Source organism: Diceros bicornis, chromosome 7 (genome assembly GCF_020826845.1).
Source record: "Diceros bicornis minor isolate mBicDic1 chromosome 7, mDicBic1.mat.cur, whole genome shotgun sequence".
NCBI lineage: Eukaryota > Metazoa > Chordata > Mammalia > Perissodactyla > Rhinocerotidae > Diceros > Diceros bicornis.
Window position 1 is genome coordinate 25,819,512 of NC_080746.1, and position 20,711 is coordinate 25,840,222.

The 20,711-nt window shown below is 34.1% G+C and overlaps 1 protein-coding gene across 2 annotated transcripts in view; it reads left to right on the forward strand.

The window, feature by feature from the left end:
* The window catches only part of RDX (radixin), a 66,592-nt gene extending 47,712 nt beyond the window's left edge, over positions 1-18,880 (forward strand). For both annotated transcript variants that reach the window (XM_058545263.1, XM_058545264.1), the window contains 4 exons: positions 9,892-10,052; positions 10,947-11,039; positions 15,061-15,303; positions 16,261-18,880. In XM_058545263.1, coding sequence (XP_058401246.1) covers positions 9,892-10,052; positions 10,947-11,039; positions 15,061-15,303; positions 16,261-16,425 — 662 coding nt within the window. In that variant the 3' untranslated portion in view covers positions 16,426-18,880. The remainder of the gene's footprint in view (positions 1-9,891; positions 10,053-10,946; positions 11,040-15,060; positions 15,304-16,260) is intronic.
* The last annotated feature ends 1,831 nt before the right edge of the window (positions 18,881-20,711 follow it).

A 20,711-nucleotide genomic window follows, 5' to 3' on the forward strand; every position in this document is an offset into this window, starting at 1 on the left:
TTTTTGTTTGTTTTTGGTAACATGGTTGGAAGAACCTATCTTCTAGAGTATGTAGCCAAAATGCTATGGTGTATAGAAAGGATACATTGGATTTAGAGATTGTGGTGTATATTAAGTAACTCTAGGATATTCTACTTTCAAACATCTAATAGTGGGGAGAACAAAAGAAAAAAGGTATTGGGCAAAATAAGATGTTTTCCTCCTTCTTAAGCAGTAGGATCTTGTGGGTAACGTGAAATCTACACTATTTATAAAACTAGAATTAATACCTGCTTTCCTGACAAGTCGTAGAATCAGCCAGTAGTTCTACTGGAAATAGAATAAGGTTATTAGTGTATTTAACGTTATTAAATAATAACCTTATTTAAAGTATAAAAATAACCTTATTTAAGGTTTATTTTCATTTCTTACACCAGCCTAGTGGTGGAGCAATGTTCTTTAGCAGTGGGTAGAATAATTTGCAAATGGGTATCGGAGTCACAAAGATTGCTGTAAATCCACGAACTGGTTCATCATTCCAATTCTAAGAGGACTGAAAATAATATTTCTAAGAGAAGAAATAGAAAAAACCTGGATTTTATTCTCATTAGAAGCCTCACTTCTCAGAGCTAGAAAAGACCTAGAAACTATTTAGTTCAAAGCCTAGAGGTAGTAAAAGAGACTTTTTTGCAGGCCACGACACAAGGGCAGAACTTGTTTCCTGAATTCCAACTTGATGCTCTTTCTACTGCTTTACGTGCCTTTTTCATCAATTAAAGCAGACATTCATGAAGTGCTTCCTTTGTGTTGCATTTTAGGATACAAATAGATAGCATTCATGGAAGTCCGTGTGGTTGGCAGAAATAAGATATATTATACATAAATATTAATAAAGTGAAGTAATGAATTGGTGCCATGTGACTAGTATAAGCAATACTTATAAAAGTATTCCTTCCTATAATGGCAGAATGCTTTAAAAAAAATCTAGAATGTACTAAAGTGTGTTTTAAAAAAAGGAAAGTTTAAAGAAATTTATGATACTGGTCTGATTTTAAAGAAAAGATTGAATGATAGCACTTTCATTTACATAATACCTTTTCTGAGAGAATGGCTACTTACTAAATCTTTCAATCTTATTTATTTAGGATGTATAATAAAAATATTAATGATTTACATACAGAAAACTACTCAAGTAAAGAAGCGCTAAAGAATATAAGGAAGATAGAACATAAGAAAGAATATAGAACATCCCTATCAAGACAATTTCAAATCAGTCATCTTAAGGCAGAGCACACCTAATTTGTTTTTTGTTTCTTTTTTCCCTCTAATAAAGCTTTCCCAGGCTGTCCTAAAATCTGCATGATTGTCTTGTAATTTATGCTAAATTCTTATTCAAATGCAGTAACTCTGGCCATCTAAGTCATGATATTTAGTAGATGAACTTAGAATTTTTTGTTTGAGAAGAAACTTTTCTATACTTCATTATTGTTACTTTATTTTTTAAAATTCTTTTATTGAAGTCATTATTATTTGAAATGAGTCACAAATCATTAAATAGAACCATTCCACCATTTTACATTTCCATAATTCATCATTGTTAAATTATTTATCATCTTTTATCATTTTTTAACCATCTGTAAGATATGTTAGTGACTATATTTGAGATATAATACAGTCAGAATTGCATTCAGTTACTATTTCAACAAATATCAAAGTGAATTCCCACCTTCAAAAAGACAAACCACAGGAAGGAGTTGGGGTATAGTGATTTCACTCATTCTGGATACTTATTGAGCACCTAGTGTGTACTAGGCACTGTTCTGGGTATTGGGCTACAGTACCAAACAGATAAAGTCCCTGCTCTCACATAGCTTGCACTTTATTAAAGACAGCAATAAACTTAACAGATAATAAAAATCATTTTATGTAGTTTTAAGAGCTATGAAGGAAGTAAGCATAATAATGTGATAGAAGTAGTAGTTGTGAGTAGGAGGGCATTGTCTGCTTTAGATATATATTGTTTACAAATAGGAGCCAAGCTTTAATTCTGTCATTTATTTAGAATATGACCATAAGCACGTCATTTTGACCCCTTGATTTCTTAGGTTCCTAGTTTCTCAAGTGAAAGTAAATAATCTCTAACTTAGTTTTCTGAGATTTTTTGAAATTTATAGTTATATTAAAAAAATTTTTTTTTCATTCAGCTATAGCATAGATACAGTGATGTGCATACATCTTAGGAATAAGGCTCAATGAATTTTTACAAAGTGAGTTTATCCCTGTAACTACCCAGAACAGGATACAGAACATTACCTGCATTTAGGGAATCTCCCTTCCCAGTCATTTTTTCACCACAAATGTGACTTATGTTCTGATTTATATCATCATAGAGTTTAGTCTTACCTATTTTTTTAAAAGCTTTGTTGAGATATAATTCACATATCACACTATTAACCATTTAAAGTGTACAATTTAATGGTTTTTAGTATATTCACAGGGTTGTGCAACCATCACTGCAACTTGAGAACAGTTTCATCACCCCAAAAAGAAATCCCATACCCATTAGCAGTCACTCCCATTTCTTCCCAGTCCTTCCTCCCCCAGCCCTAGGCAACTACTAATCTAGTATCTAGCTCTATAGACTTTCCTCTCTGGACATTTCAGATGAATGGAATCATGCAAGATGTGGTCTTTTGTGACTGTCTTTCACTTAGCATAGTGTTTTCAAGGTTCATTCATGTTATAGCATGTGTCAAGCACTTCATTCTTTTTTATTGCTGAATAATACTCCATTCTATGGATGTATACTACATTTTACTTATTCATCTTTTGTTAGACATTTGGGTTGTTTCCACTGTTTGGCTGTTATGAATATGTTGCTATGAACATTTATGTACTGGTTATTGTGCATTCATGTGTTTTCATTTCTTTGGGGTATAAACCTGGGAGTGGAATTGCTGGGTCATATGGTAACTCAATGTTCAACTTTTTGAGGAACTGCCAAACTGGTTTCTAAAGTGACTGTACCATTTTACATTCCCACCAGCAATGTATGATTTCTCCACACCCACACATGTTAACATTTGTCTTTTGGATTATAGTCATCCTGATGGATATGAAGTGGTTTTGGTTTGCATTTTCCTAATGACTAATGATGTTGAGCATCTTTCCATATGCTTATTGGCCATTTATATATCTTTGGAAAATGTATTTTCAGATTTTCTGCCCATTTTTCAATTGCTTTGTTTTTTTATTTTTGAGGTGTAAGAGTTTTTTTATATATCTGGGTACAAGTCCCTTATGAAATATCAGATTTATGATTTGCAAATATTTTTTCCTGTTCTGTAGGTTGTCTTTTCACTTTGTTGATGGTGTTCTTTGAAGCCCAGTGGTTTTAAATTTGTATGGAGTTCAGTTTATTTATTTTTTCTTTTGTGGCTTGTGCTTTCAGTGTTATGCCTGAGAATAGTCTTGCCTGTTTTTGAATTACGTATAAATGAATTCATGTACTCTTCTTTTTGCTCAAACTTATGCATGTAGCTATAGTTCTTTTATATTCTTGTGCACCTGTATACCACAGTTTATCCATTCTACTGGTGATGGACATTTGGGATATTTCCAGTTTTGGGCTATTATAAAATAAGGTTGTTATGAGCATTCTTGAACACAGAACTTATGTATTAGTTTTTGGGAGGTACACACCTAGGAGTGGAATTGCTGGGTCACAGCTATGCTCAGCTATAGTGGATACTGCCACCATTTTTCCAAAGTGATTGTATCACTTTTCATTCCTACCAGTAGTGAATGCAAGTTCATTTGCTCTACATCTTCACCATTACTTCCACCACTTGTTATTGTAAGGGTTTCTGTTTTGTTTTGTTTGGTTGGTTTTCTTAGCCATTCTGGTGAATACAGTGCATTTTCTTGATAATTGATGATTTTGAGCACCTTTGCAAACGCTTATATGTGTAAACTGCCTTTGCACGTCTTTTGCCCACTAAAAAAATAAGATTTTCTTCTTTTATTGATTTGTAGGCGTTCTTACATATATTGTAAAAAATCTTCTTTCCATGGTTTACCTTTTTACTCTTAATGATGTCTTTTAATGAAGAGAGGTTCTTAATTTTAAGTTCCAATTATCACTGTTTTCTTTATGGTTGTGAATATATTGTTCTTTACTACCTTCTAGAAACTTTGTTTTACCTTTCACATTTAGGTCCACAGTCCATATATGTAACTGATTTTTGTAAGTGTCAAAGTATATTTTTTCCCAAATGTATTTCCAGTTGACTCAAACTCATTTATTGCAGACTGTCCTTTCCCCATTGTACTATAGCATCACGTTTTTCACAAAGCCAGAAGACTGTATATGTATGGGTTTGTTTCTAGACATGTTATCTAGAGAGATTTGCAACTGACATGTCTCAGAAATGAGTAAGAGGTATAAAACAAAATACATGCAATCAGTGCACAGTAGGAAGCATATTTCAAAGACAAGGCAATTCTTGAGCTTCCATATTACTTAGAGTTTACATAATTTTTTATAGCGTTAATTGTTAATTGTTGCACATTGCATACTGTAATAAATAAATGATAATCATAAAGTTAAGAAAAGGAAAATAATTACTTGAAAAAGTTGTTATAGGGAGCCATTTAGTTTATAACAGGACAGACTATCCAGGAGAGTTCAGTATCCACCAAGATTGGACTCTGTAGTTTGAGTCAACAATCCAGATAGTCTGCGTGTTTCATGGCATATACCTCTGCTCTTATGGTATTGCTAGGTGATGCACCTCCCAGATCATTCCTGGGTTGGTAGTTTTCTCTTTTTGTTTGCTGTATTAACTCTCCTTTTCCTCCCATCTTCTGTAGCCTCTCATTCTAGTTATTCATAACCCTTTACTGAATAGAGAGCTTCTGGAGAGGAGGTTCTGGAGATGGAAAGTTTAAGAGAGGAGGATCAGCTATTGGGATGCCTTCGCCATAAGCTTGTGGGTTGAGGATTTGATAACAGTTTCTGAATGTGGTGACAAGCTCGATAACTCTGATTTATCTTCCAAGTTGGCGTTTATATCCAGCTTTTTAATGTGTCCTCCCTACCTCCCCAAGTCTGGCCTTTTTAGATTTTCTTTCCTTAACCTTTCATTCTCAGCCACAGGAGGAGCTTCACATGCTCTTCACATTTGCAGTTTTGCTGGTTATTGGGTGGTTATAAATGTATCTTTTTTGGGAGGAAGCCTTTTTTTTTCAATGCATGATTCTAGTAGTTCACTGTTTTGCTAAAATAAAACTGTAGTGTATGTGGATCCTTGTCACAGATCTACTGAATTTTTACCAGATGTTTCTCTATGGAGGGGCTGTGGGTTGTGGACCTAAATGTTTAAGGTAAAATGAAGTTTCCAGAAGAGAGTGAAGGAGAATATGTTCATAAACATAAGGAAAAGATTGATAAATTGAACTTATGTAATTATAAAGGGAACTCTGGCCCTTGGCATCTTTGCAGAGGGTTTGTAAGATGCATGAAGATCAGTTTCTACATTGTTGTCAGTGTTCCTCTGGACTTAGATTCTTTCCTCATGCTTTACTTTTTTTTTCAACTCACCTAAATAAGCAGTATCAATCAATAGTTATTTTAACGTCCTTGTTTGCCAACTCCAATGTATAGATAATGGACCTATTCTGCAGTCTGTTTTTCTTTTTTTAGAGGCAGGGAAAGTTGGAGGGAGTTATTTGGTTCCGTCTCCTGGTATGCTTGGTAATTTTGGTTGAATGCTCAATACTGTGTTTGAAAAGTTATAGAGACTTAGGATGATGTTATTTTTCTTTAGAGAGGATTTAATTTTCTTTTGACAGGCAGAATATGTGCAGATCATCTTGATGAAGGTGAGCTGGGTTTCAGGCTTTCTTAAGCTTGGTCTCTTTATGGTTTTCCTCACTGCCAGTCTGGAGCCCTTTGGGGGTGTCATCTGAAAGACTGCATGTTTACCAGGGCCCTTTTATCTTAGAGGACCCTGAACTCCAGCCTTTGATTCTACAGCTGCAAGAAAGTGTTGATCTCTCTTCTCAGCTCTTTAGCTCCTTACAGCTTTTTCCTTGTTTTCCTGGTGTCTCACCCCGTATGTGTACATTTTAGGAGTTGGCAAACATCTTGAAGGGAAATAGCATGCAGATTTTGGGGCTTGCTTTTCTGTTCACTCTTTTTCAGAATCTTGGCCTCTCAAGACTTATATGCCTCGGCAACTCCAAAGTCTAAATCTCTGTCTTCTCAGTCTGGTAGAATACCGTGGGCCTCAGGCCGTTGCATTCTCTCCACCTCTATTCCACTCTACTGGGAGTATTAAATATTTGTTTTTTTGTATACAAAATAAGCAAATACATAATACACACAAAGATATATTCATTTCCTCTTCTGTCTTACACAAAAGATAGTATACTACATATATCCTTTTGCACCTTGTTTTCAATTAATATAATCTTGAAAGTCACTACATATGCATTCATAGAGATCTTCCTTACTTTTTTTATGGTAGCATGATACTCTTTTGCTTAGATCTAGTACAGATATTTTAAAATTGCTGTCCAGTAGGTAAGTTGTAATCACATTCTTTATTCTATGATTTCTAAGAATTTTGATTATGAAACTTCTATTTGCTTTTGTTTTACGATAATATTAGTTCTTTTCACAGGGTAAAAAAATGTGGTACAATCAGCCCCACGTGTCCGTGGTTCCACTTCCACGAATTCAACCAACTACGGATGGAAAGGCCAACAATTGGTTGCATCTGTAGAGACTTTCTGTTTCTTGTCATTATTACCTAAATAATACAGTATAAGAGCTATTTGCGTAACATTTACACTGTATTAGGTATTATAAGTAATCTGGAGATGATTTAAAGTATACAGGAGGGTGTGCGTATGTTATATGCAAATACTACGCCATTTTATATAAGAGACTTGAACATCTGCGGATAGTGAGAGATGACTGTACTTAATAAACTATTGCCCTAGACTGGAAAGAGGAAGAAAAATCTGTAATCCTTTCAGAATATTTTGTTTGTTGATACACTTTTTACTAATACTGTTGCAATCATATAGTTTCCAAGCTTTGCCCTCAGGGTAACATAAGATAAGAGATCATTTGGCTTGCAAAATCTTAGACCTGTCAAAATCAAATAATGCTTGGGTTCAAGCCTGATTGAGAAAGAGAAGCTTTCACAAATTTTATTAGCTTGAACTTAGAATAACTTCCCTGATCTACTCCCAGTTAAACACCATAACCATCTACATTAATACAATACTCTTTTTTTTTTTTTTTTAATTTTATTTATTTCTTTTTCCACCAAAGCCCCAGTAGATAGTTGTATGTCATAGCTGCACATCCTTCTAGTTGCTGTATGTGGGACGTGGCCTCAGCATGGCGGGAGAAGCGGTGCGTCTGTGCGCGCCCGGGATCCGAACCCGGGCCGCCAGCAGCAGAGCGCGCGCACTTAACCGCTAAGCCACCGGGCCGGCCCCTAATACAATACTCTTAACGAGAGAAACAGTTTACTTTTGTAGCCTCTAATCTTCATCCTGAAAGAGCTGATATTCTTTTTTTTGTGTGTGAGGAAGATCAGCCTTGAGCTAACATCCATGCTAATCCTCCTCTTTTTGCTGAGGAGGACCGGCTCTGAGCTAACATCTATTGCCAATCCTCCTCCTTTTCTCCCCGCCCCCCCCAAAGCCCCAGTAGATAGTTGTATGTCATAGTTGCACATCCTTCTAGTTGCTGTTGGTGGGACGCGGCCTCAGCACGCGTCGGTGCGCGCCCAGGACCCGTGCCCGGGATCCGAACGCGGGCCGCCAGTAGTGGAGCACGTGCACTTAACCGCTAAGCCACGGGGCCGGCCTGAAAGAGCTGATATTCTAAAAGAAGCTCAATTCCTTGCTCCCCTCTTCCCACATGCCGGACCTCAAAACTTGTAGGTTCTAGATTTTTATGAACCAGATAGGCAAAACAAATTGATATTCACCTTTTTCATCTAATCCTTCTCTGCAGTGGTTCTAACTGGATCCAAGGTCTAGAGGGCCTTGTTTTATAGAAATATTCTATTTCATGAGTTCACGAACTTTTTCTGTAAAGGGCTAGATAGTAAATATTTTAGGCTTTGCAGGCCACACAATCTCTGTTGCAGTTATCACCTCTGCTATTGTACCATGAAAGCCATCATGTATAATACCTAAACAAATGAGAGTATTGTATAGCCTCATTGAATGAGGGTATGAGTTCTGATAAAACTTTATTTACAAAAATAAGACAGAGGGTAGAGTTTGGTCACTGGGCCATAGTTTGCCGATCTCTGTTCTAACTCAGTTAACTGGAGAGAAAAGAAACAGGAGAGGTCATTTATGGGATATATGGCTATTCAAAACCTTACTTTCTAGAAGGGACTAGAGTAGATTTGAAGTTTTCAGTTTATTTTCAACATTTAAAAAAATTCAGACTTTTAGCATAATTCTTAATATACCACAAAACAACCATTGCCTTGTCTTCCATTCTTCAAATTGATATTTATTACAAAAAACCTGATAAAATAAAGATTCCCCAATAATCATCATTTTTCTAAAATTCAACTTTGTAACCCAAACTTATTTTTTTTTCTTGTCTTACAGTACAGAAAAAATTTTTATTATGAGAGAAAATAAAGCATTGTTTTTATTTGTAAATTTTTCTTTAGTTATTTGTTTGCTTGTTTAGATGAATGCTAAAGCCATGAGTGTTATGAGCTTTATTTTATGTATCAGTCAACCAGATGGAAAGAATGACCATAAGAAAAGTTTAACAGGTTAGTTTGATGTCCAAGTTTTAGAAGGCAGATTCTAAAGTGAATAATCCTAGAATTTAGATATGGTGACATCCAGTGTTATATACGTTTCATCTTTATAGCCAAATAGCCTCATAGAATTTTTACGTTATTTTATCAAGCATTGAAAGCCTAACCAGAGTCATTTTTCTTCTGGTCTCAAAACCTCCCAACTTTTAACTGCAGTTATTTAAATTAGTTCCGACCAAGACCAAAAAATTAAGATGGTAAGGGGAAGCGTGTACATTAGTGTTAGCTTTTAAACCTCATGACATACAAATTTTCAGTTTTTCCTCTTTTCTATAGTATATGGAAAGGGAGAGCCATTCTTTGTAAGACATTGTACTATGTCTTCTGTCACAAAATATCCTTGTTATTAAACAAGACTTGTCAGAATAATATTTAAAATTAGTACTTTTAAACTCATTTAAAAGTTTTTGGCTTTGTGCTAGTAATATTTTCCTTTCTCATTCAACTCATTAGAATAAGAAAAGAGAATAAACTTTATCATCTGTACACTTAGGATTAAAATTTGTGTCATTCATCTCCAAATATTAATTTTCTTCATGCCTGAGGAATAGATGTATACTAGTAACACAAAATTTTCGGTAATTCATATAATTGACATCAAAATTCGTATTTTGAATCAGTAACGATTGTTTTCAGTCTTAATATCGTGGGCTTACTTATCTAGTACTTAGTTTAGATAAGTAAAAACTTATGTAAGTTTTAAAGTGTGTTATTTTATAGATCTTTGAAACAGATGGCAAATTGTTTAGGTCAAAACTTTGGAGAAATTATTTTTTAAAAGATAAAGGATGTGCTTCTAGCTTTATGACGTAACTTGAATGACAAAAGATTTTCATTTCTTTGCGTTTAATTGTGTCATCGATTTTTAAAAATTATTAGGCTTTTTCCAAGTTAAAAACAAGGTGTATGTTCGTTTGCAGATGTGCTAATTTTTAGAAATAGTACAGATTAGATTCCTTGCTACTATTTTGGCTTCTTTTGATAATGAGAGTAATTGGACTTAAACATTGTTTGGGGGGGATATACATATGTTTGACAGAACTAGAAGAACAGACTCGAAAAGCTCTAGAACTGGACCAGGAACGAAAACGAGCAAAAGAAGAAGCTGAAAGGCTTGAAAAGGAGCGTCGAGCTGCTGAAGAGGCCAAGTCTGCTATAGCAAAACAAGCTGCCGACCAGATGAAGAATCAGGAGCAGCTAGTAAGGAGCCTGTCTTAGTTCTGTCTTAGAGAAAAAGAGAAATTTAGACAAAAGCGTGGAGTGAAACTTGTAAAACTAAGTATATTATACCTTCTGGAAAGCAAACCAAAGATACAAGTAACTTAATAATAAAGTGTGGAAATAAACCTAAACATTTTATTTCTGCCTTAAAAAAAACCCTACACATAAAACAAAAGATAAATGGAGCCCTTGCTCACAAAACATTCTGATTCACCTAAACTTTGCGTAAGCAACTGAGGTGTTTTGCTTTAGATAAATTGACAATATGTTCTAACTCCTGTAAGATAACTGTAGGCTGTAATTGATTGGGCTTTTGTTTGTTTAGTGGACTTGCAAATAATAAGGAGTATTATGACACTTAGAAGATCCCGTATTTAAATATTGGTTCAGGCATTTACTTGATATGTGTCTTTGGGTCTTTCTGAGCCTCAGATCCCTCCTTTTGAAAAAGGAGTAATACCACCTAGTAGAATTGTTGGGGAATCAAATGAGATTATTTGACAAACTATAAAGCGTTATGTAAATACAATTGTTTTCTTTTGTAGGTAGCAAATACATTATTGATAAAAGTTAAAAAGTAGCTCCTAAGTAGCACATTTTAAGTTCCTACTACTGAAACAGGAATAACTACTTGTCTAGAGAATAGTAAAATTTTTTTCACTTCGTCTCCTTATTAGCTCCTTTTATTAGCTCATTAGACCTACTATAAATAAGATATTTGTGATCTTAAAAAAATATTACCATTTTTAGAATGGAAGACTAAGAAAAACATAAAACAGCCCAAGCATATACATTAAAGCTTTGGTGACTTGATATAAATTATTGAAAATATATTAAGTTTTTCAGTGTTGGTAATTATATTGTTCATTTTAGGCAGCAGAACTTGCTGAATTCACTGCCAAGATTGCACTTCTAGAAGAAGCCAAGAAGAAAAAGGAAGAGGAAGCTACTGAGTGGCAACACAAAGTAATCATTTGTTTGTTCATTCACTGTCATTTATTAAATACCTATTTTGTACCCAGCATTATGTCGAATTTATAGAGATGAGTATAAGAGACTGTCTCAATTTAGAGGGGAAGAGATACCTGTGTGTATTGTAGTCAATATTAATCTATTGATGTAAGCTGAGTACTTTGAGAACACAGAAGAGGTGATTAATTTCTGTGGGGATGAGGCAGGCATTGGGGAAACTCTTATAAATTTAAGCTGGGTCTTGAATAGTAATAAATTCAGTTTTGGGGTAGGAAAGATTGGGAGTGGTTAGAGACCAAAAAGGTGGTCATTCCAGAGAGGTGGAACTGAATGAGTATAGGAAGTAGGAGAGTACATGACAGATTGGAGGAGAACAAGTAAGCGAGCAAAGCTTAGAGTATAGGTTCAGAAATTTTGAGAGATGTGGCTGGAATGTTAGAGAGGAAATTAAGTTGTGAAAGGCTTTAAATAAATGCCCCACTAAGCAAGAGGATGGGGAGTATCTGTAGACATTGGGCTCTGAAGATTTCAAAACAGGCTTGTAGTATGATGAGGTATGGTTTTGTAAAAATAACTTAGCAATCAGTGTGAAGGATGAATTGGAATGGTGGGTAAGATTACTTAAGAGATAAAGAACCAAACTAAGGATGTGACAGAATAAAGAGGAACAGGAATTGTTGAAAGACATTTTGTGGTAAACTCAAAAGGGCATGGCAACCAAATGATTGGATATAAAGTTGAATTAGAGGGATGCAATGAAGATGATACTGAAATTTCTAATATGAGTTTCTAAGTAGATGAAACCACTATTGTCTGAAATAGCACACAAGTGAAAAATCAGGCTTTAGTTGGAGGCCTGGGGGGATTATAAGATCATAAGAGTTTAATTCAAATTTTAAATAATGTTAATTCTTAAATGGAACTATAATAATAATTTTTAACACCCAAAGGTATATATTTATATGACTTTTCTAAAATAAAATGTGAAATGGTTTTCTTTCACTCAACTTAAATTTTCTTTGTGCTGTTTAAATTTCATAAGGAAGTTTTTGATATATTGGGAATTATGTATTTGTGTATAGATACCTCCACAAAAGGAATAAAACTCTGTTAACTTACCTGTTACACTACTTTATTAGAATTTTATAGAAACACATAAACTTTTAAAAATAACATACCACATAGGCAAATCCTGTGACTTGTAGAAATTAGAAAATGCACACAAAAGAAAAATCACATTCCTACGAACTAGAATCACTATTTTAACACCTTAGTGCATATCCTTCCAGGATCTTTTCCTGTTTGCGTATGTGTATACAAACACATTTATATGTTCAGAGTGAGGTTATACTGTACATACTATTCCATTTTAGTCAGTTTTCATCTCATCTAATTTTAGACTATATTCAAAGTTTTTTATTATATATAATTGGCATATGACAGCTTCAGGTGTACAACATAATGATTCAATATATTTATATATTGCAAAATGATCACCACAGTAAGTGTGGTTAACATCTATCACCATACATAGTTACGAAAATTTTTTTTCTTGTAATGAAAACTTAAAATTTACTCTCTTAGCAACTTTCAAATATACAATACAGTATTATTAACTATAGTCCCCATGCCGTACATTACATCCCCATGACTTATTTATTTTATAGCAGGGAGTTTGTACTTTCTAACCACCTTCACCCATTTCACCCCCTGTCCCCACCTCTGGTAACCGCCAGTCTGTTCTCTGTGTTCATGAGCTCCGTTTTTGTTTTTTGTTTTGTTTTGTTTTGTTTTGTTTTGTTTTTTTTGAAGATTCCACATATAAGTGAGATCATATGGTATTTATTTTTCTCTGCCTCACTTATTTTAATGTCCTCAAGGTCCATCCATGTTGTTGCAAATGGGAAGATTTCCTTCTTTTTATGGCTAAATACTATTCCACTGTTTATGTATACACCACATTTTCTTTATTCGTTCCTCCACTTATGACGCTAAGGTTGCTTCCATATCTTGGCTATTGTAAATAATGCTGCAGTGAATATGGGGGTGCGTATATCTTTTTGAGTTAATGTTTTCCTTTTCTTTGGATAAATTCCCAGAAGTGGAGTTGCTGGGTCATATGGTAGTTCTTTTAATTTTTTGAGGTACCTCCATACTGTTTTCCATAATGGCTGTACCAGTTTACATTCCCACCAGCAGTGCACAAGGGTTCCCTTTTCTTGACATCCTTGCCAATACTTACCTCTTATCTTTTGGAAAATAACCATTCTGACAGGTGTGAGGTGATATCTCAGTGTGGTTTTGATTTGCATTTCCCTGATAATTAGTAATTTTGAATACCTTTTCATGTACCTGTTGGCCATTTGTATGTCTTCTTTGGAAAAAGTCTATTCAGATCCTCTGCCCCTTTTTTGATAGAATTGTTAGTTTTTCTGCTTTTGAGTTGTATGAGTTCTTTGTATGTTTTGGATATTAACCCCTTATCAGATATATGATTTGCAGATATTTTCTCCCATTTGGTAGGTTGCCTTTTCATTTTATTGGTTTCCTTTGCTGTACAGAAATTTTTTGATTTGATATAGTCCCACTTGTTTAGTTTTGCTTTTGTTGCCTTTGCTTTTGGTGTCAAATCCAAAAAATCTGCCAAGACCAATGTCAAGGAGCGACTAAGTTTTCTTCCAGGAGTTATATGGTTTCAGGTCTCATATTCAAATCTTTGATCCATTTTGAGTTGATTTTTGTATATGGTGTAAGATACTGGTCCAGTTTTAATCTTTTACATGTGGCTGTCCAGTTTTCCCAACACTGTTTATTGAAGGGACTATCCTTTCCCATTGTACGTTCTTGGCTGCTTTGTCGTAAATTAATGGACTGTATATGTGTGAGTTTATTTCTGGGTAGACTATATTCAAAATTGACTTAAAAAGTCTTTTATAGCTAATTTGCCAGGCCAGTGTCCAAAGTAGGACTTTGCATTACATGTTTGCTCTAAATCTCTTTTAAGTAGGGCAGTTCTTTTTATGGTACTGATTTATTGAGAGACCTGCAGATTGTCCCTTCTCTTATATTTGTCTAGTTGCTTCCTCATGATGTCATTCAGCTTGTCCTTTGATCATTAATACTTCCTGTAAACTGGAGGATAGACCTAAAACTTTGAAGGATTCAAGTTAAAAATTTTTGGCTATGATGCCTCAGAGGTGAGACTTCATATAATTTATCATCCAAATTAGAACATTTTTGAGAGTGAAAGGGAGCGTTATTAATAATTACATCAGGACAACAGTGTAAAGCAAGACTTTTCCAGGCAAACGAGCACAATATGCTCGCCCAAATAATTGGTGATGCTGGATACTTCTGTTTTATCCTATTAGAAGATAATATCGGGCCGGCGCCATGGCTTAGCCGTTAAGTGCACGCACTCCGCTGCTGGCGGTCCGGGTTCGGATCCCAGGCGCGCACTGACGCACTGCTTCTCCGGCCATGCTGAGGCCGTGTCCCACATACAGCAACTAGAAGGATGTGCAACTATGACATACAACTATCTACTGGGGCTTTGGGGGAAAAAATAAATAAATAAATAAAATTATTAAAAAAAAAAAATATCTAGTTCACCCAACATTGGTAATTTTAATTGATCATTGGATTAGAATAATGACTGATTCCTCCATTTTCTGGTTACATTTTCCTCCTTGTGATTAAAATGTAATCTGTTAGGTGTGGCATTCTTTGGCATTATACTAATATCCATTTCTCATTAACCATTTGCATAACAATTTTAGCAACAATTGATTATCCTTGCCAGAATTAATAGTTTTATTAGGGTTTGCAAAGTGATGTTTTTAAATTCTGTCACTCCTACCTGTTGACATTCTTCTATAAAGACAGAGCTTTCATCAATAGGGCCTATTTTCATTGCCCTGAAATATAGTTTCTATTAGAAAGGAAGGATAATTTGATTCTTTTAATTACTGATTTTCAAAGTAAGTTGCTGATAAACTTATTTTTTAATTTTCAGGCTTTTGCAGCTCAGGAAGACTTGGAAAAGACCAAAGAAGAGTTAAAAACTGTGATGTCTGCCCCTCCTCCACCTCCGCCACCACCGGTCATTCCTCCAACAGAAAATGAACATGATGAACATGATGAGAATAATGCTGAGGCTAGTGCTGAATTATCCAATGACGGGGTAATGAACCATAGAAGTGAGGAGGAACGTGTAACAGAAACACAGAAAAATGAGCGTGTTAAGAAGCAACTCCAGGTATTTAAAATTTGCAGTTGTATGCACAAAGTATAGTTTACATTTTCCCCATTAATTAAGATAAACTTATTAAAAAGGATCATTAGATTTTTGGAAGCCTTGAACACTAGCTGGCCTTGTGATTGCTTTGTGAGTGCTTGGCCTAGAGTCGCATTATTTCATGTCTTCCATTGTATGGCCCTGTTAGCACATGCTTATTAGCCTTGTGTAATCAGGCCTTAACTGGTTAGTTATTCCTTAATTATAGCTTGATCTGTGTTAAAAGGTAGATAGTATTTTAATGCTGTGTTTAAAAACAAATGAATTTAATTTTTAAACAATAAAGTATACATTAAAAAGCAATCATAATTTAATAGACTACCTGTATGACATTATATAATCTGAATTATTTGTTCAGCTTTTATAATAGGAAAAGGTCAGTTTATTAAATGTGCATAATTAGAAGAAAATAGGAAATTTTAATATTATTAGACCTTTTGTCCAGATAAGTTCTCTAATTTTTTAGTTGGTGAAATCTTTAAATATTAATAAAAGAAAATGAGATGATAGTTGTAATAAATATATTAAGACTTTTGGAGAAAGCTTTTCTCATGGTATAGATTTTTATTTATACATTGTTTTTATTTATACGTTATTCTATAACGGCTACGTACCTTTTGTAAGTCATTTCAAGTATTGTATGAGAAAGTGAAGGAAATTTAGAATAATACACAAAATCATCCTGGTTGATGAGTGTAGAAATGAAAGGCCATGAGTATTCCTTCCTAACTACTACCCCCACTATTACTAAAAGTAAAACAGACTTAGACACTTCGAAGTAAAAGATTTCACAATGGAAATCTTAATATGCTAAAAAGTCATATTTGTTATATGTATATTTTTGTCTTTAAACCTTTTTCATAAGTTTTTAAAATGTAAGAAAAAAATAATGGTCATAATTTTTATTTTTCAACATAGGCATTAAGTTCGGAATTAGCCCAAGCCAGAGATGAAACCAAGAAAACACAAAATGATGTTCTTCATGCTGAGAATGTTAAAGCAGGCCGTGATAAGTACAAGACTCTGCGACAGATTCGACAGGGCAATACAAAGCAGCGTATTGATGAGTTTGAAGCAATGTGAGAGCTGTTATTTTGCATACGTGTTCTTCATAAGCTGAACCACCAACAGAGAAAAGCAGGCCTTTGCAGATGTGATGGAATGCATCCCACCTTGCCAAAGCACTTATACCAGTTTGACTGTGGTGGCTAAAAGACATCTCTAAGGGGAGCTCTTCAACATTAAGGCAGTGTGATACCATGTTTGGTTGTCTTTTTCTTTTGGGCCAGGGAATGGAGAACAGTGTTCCATCACCTTTCACATTTTTCATTTTGCATTTTTTTTTCTGTTGAAGATTAACACTAATTATCATGTCTGACCAACGTGTATGTGTGATCTAAGCACTTTGTACATTTTAAAGGATGATGGTGACTTAATGAGTGTTCAGGTAGAGCTCTGTTTTTCCTTGCCCCTTCCATATTTTACATGCATGTATTTCCACATTCTCTCTCACTCTTATTTTCTCAGTGTGCCCTTGTCGTATCTTGCCACGCCCGTAGCCATAATTCTGCCACCATACGGATCATTGGCAATGTTCAAAATGAGGGTAGGTGACATGGTGGACAATGTTTGATCATTGTGTAGAAGATGGCTATGAATCATGAAAAAGATTAGAATGTTTAATAGTGTAGTCTGCAGCTGGTGGTTAATTTTTTTAAATCCCAATTTAATTACATTATTGGATATTTGATATTTGCTTGCTTAATTACAGTCATCTTTGACAGCTGAACTGATTGGTGTTTCATCTCCTGTCATCTTTTGGTTTTCTTTGCCTACTGATTCACAAAGGTGTAGACAACAGGTAGTAGTTTCCTAGCAAAATTTATTGATGAAACGTTATTTGCAAATAACAGTCATCTCTGAAAGATTTAAAAGTTTTCTTCTTTCATACTTTGATTTAGACAAAGAGATGTTTAATAAAAGAAAATATACATTTGTTGGTAATTGATTATAATCATTTAAAAAAACTTGGACCTTTCTGGAAGGGCAGCATATGAAAACATCAGTCCCAAAGAGGGGACGGTATATCCTACCTCACTACTACACCTGCGATGACTGGTTGTTCAAACACAATAGAGTGTGTAAGCTGTATGTTTTACAATACATAGTGATGCTTGCAATCATGAAGGAATATTTTTGAGATTTCTCTTTTTCTTCAGAATATCTTACAGTGCTAAATTTTTAACTGCCTTTTTGTTGAGCTGAATTGTGGGACTCTGATTCGCATTAAAATTGTAAGTTCTTGCTGGTATACTATCTTCCTGGAGGGGTGTTGTATGCCTGAGGAAGTGTGTGCGTGTGTGTGTGTGTCAGTGAGTGAGTGAGTGTGAGAGGGAGAGAGAGAGACATGTTGCCCTTGTAGCATGTGAAGAATGCCTGTACCATCATTTCCTGATGTAATTGTTACATAATCATTTTAGCATATTTGGTTTCTAAATCATTGTGCTTATTTTTTTCAATCTCTAACTAAGAATACTTAAATTTGGTTCATTAATCCTATTTTAGAAATTATAATTTTAGGTTATATTAAGTTCAATTATGTCTTACAAAGAAATCTTTCCAGTTTGAAAGATGTTCTAATAGTCACATGTCCTAACATTTTCTTTATTGTAAAACATCTAGATTTGAAGATAAGAAAAGCCTTGTTTTCTCTGTGTGGTTCAGCTACTTTCCATTTGGTATTATGCACTCAAATTTACATTTATCTATTAAAATTGCCATTTTGTTAAACATTTTTCATGCACAGTAGATTCAAGTTGTGTCTGAAAATATCTCTTGTGCTTTTTTGATTTTGCTGACTTTAAAAGGATTAATCTGGGCAGACATTAGGAGAAGGAAAGGTTGCATTTAATATATATTTTGGACTTTGTAGGACAAAAGATAACTGGTTAACCTTGAAGTGACTGTTGTATGGTGGTTGTGCACATGCTTCAAAACTCTATGGAAGAGAGTGTTTCTACTTGCAGCACATTAGAGGAATAGATGGTGAACTCTGCTGTTGAGGCTTTACAGCATGTGTTCACTTTTCCAAAGCATTAAAACAATTGCCATAAAGGTGAAAACTTGGACTTTCATTGGATTTTTATTAATTTTCTTCATTTTGAATTGTGTGCACTACCATTTTACTTCAGTTTGATATCAGTGTTGAAAAATTACCAGTTATATTTGCTGTTTATAATCTATTTGTAGATTAGGATTAAAATGGATTTAATCCATTTTTAAAGCTGTGTGAATTTTTCTAAACAAGAACAACTATTTGCAATATAGGTTTTCATAGTGATTAAACCAATTATAACTTTTATTATTAGCAGTTGAGAGCACATGTTCATATAGCAATGTAAAAATATGTTAATGAGTATTTGGTAAATTCCAACAGGCTTTTACCATTAGCATAATTTTGTGTTGTACGATTAAGTTACAATTACATCTATAATTTTGGATAACATTCATTGGTTAACAATAAAGTGAGAAAAGCTCATGCCTTCAAAGTCCACTGTTGTTATTTAACATGGATTTCTTGTATATTTCCTGAAAATTATAATTTCTATTAGACTCATGAATCATCACATCTTAAAAATGAGAAGTTGATAGGAAAAATGTCAAAATCTTTATAGATTTACTCTTTTCCCCCAAATTATACCTCTTTTGGTATAGAAGTAATAGTGATTGTTAATTCTGTGGAAAAATTAAGTCACTAAATTAAATCTACTCCCTTGATAAAGAAAATCATTTAAGATTTCCAATCATTGCTTTTATTTTATAGTGTTTAGTTTCTTTTTCGTAAGGAAGATAGTTTCATTGTCATTGATTAATCTTGCTGTTAAAATGGTAGTGTTCTTTAAAGAACTGTATACTAAGTGCATTTTCTTAAATACATATTCTTACTTGAAAGCAACGTTACAGAGCAGTTACCATTAATTTTAGAAGTTCATTCTCTTTTTAAAAGCTTCTTACTAATTTTTAACGTGAGGATGATGATTATTTAAACAACCAAGTGATAAACCTATTCTAATAGTAGAAGCCAGGTGTCCTCTCAGTTTATAGTAATATTTAACTATCACTTCATTATTTCTATTCCCAAAGGCAGGTAGTATTTTCTTTACTCTGATCCTGTCAAAAAAGTAAAGGGAATTTTATATAAGATTTTGCCTTAACTATAAGTTTTTCCTTAACTAGAATTACCACTTACAAAATTATCTTAGATTGTATTGGAACTCACTCCTGATTATCATTAGAAAAGAGTTTCAATATTAATATTATGATTAAAAATAAAAAATGCCCACCACTTTCTCAATTTTGATTACCTTGTTGATTGTGGTGATATTTTTAGAAGTGAAGATAAGATAAAAAACTTTTTAGGTCCGAAAGCATCTCCTTCTGTGTATACATGATGAAAACATTTAGTCTTTTAAAATCTAAAGCGTGAACATAAGGAATTTTTGCCTTTAGCATTAATTTAGTGAACTGATTAATAAACCAAAGCTTAGATATCTTTATTAAGAATAAGGGAAAATGTTTAAATATGGAGCTACGCTGGTAAACAGTTTCCTCTCTTCTTTAAGTTTGTCCTAAATGAACAGAACTTTAGCTTTTTCTTATTCTGTACTCATTCATTTTTTAACTAGAAGATTATCTATCAAATATTCTAATGTGGTTTATCATGTAGAATGACAGTATTCTAGTACGTTTCAAAAGCACAGTGGATTCGACAGATGTTTTGATAACTTCATAAAACATCAAGGCAATCTGACTCCTCACATTCTACACTGGTAACGAGGAAAAATTGTTTCACAGTAGTGTGTCATATATCAAATGAGCTTATCACATTCCCATCCTTGGCTTTTCCAATTAAATAATCTTAACTCCCACCTTTTCCTAGTGGACCTGCTTCTTAGTATGTCCATCTTTCAAGATTTTAAGAGTTGCCATTTTCCATCCGGAAAGATCACAACTCCTTGCTTTGTCACCTCAATATTTTGACCTCCCTTAAACTCTGTGATTCAGGAGTTTTCTGATTTGAGGTTACATATGCTACTTTAGGAGTTGAAGTAGCCATCATTTCACATGAAATTTTAAGGTTAAAGTTCATGACTGAGATAATTACCCCATGGCACATCCTGTAAATTTAGGTTTGTTTGGCTCTGGAGTTCCCTAGCTACTAAATGGTTCCAGGTTCTTATTTAATGACCTTCATTTAGCCACTATGTTTTTATTAAGTACCTGCTATATTCTAGGATATAGCAGCAAGATTAGAATGTCCATGACCTCTTTATTTTGGCTTACCTTAAAATGTGGAACTTCAAATATTA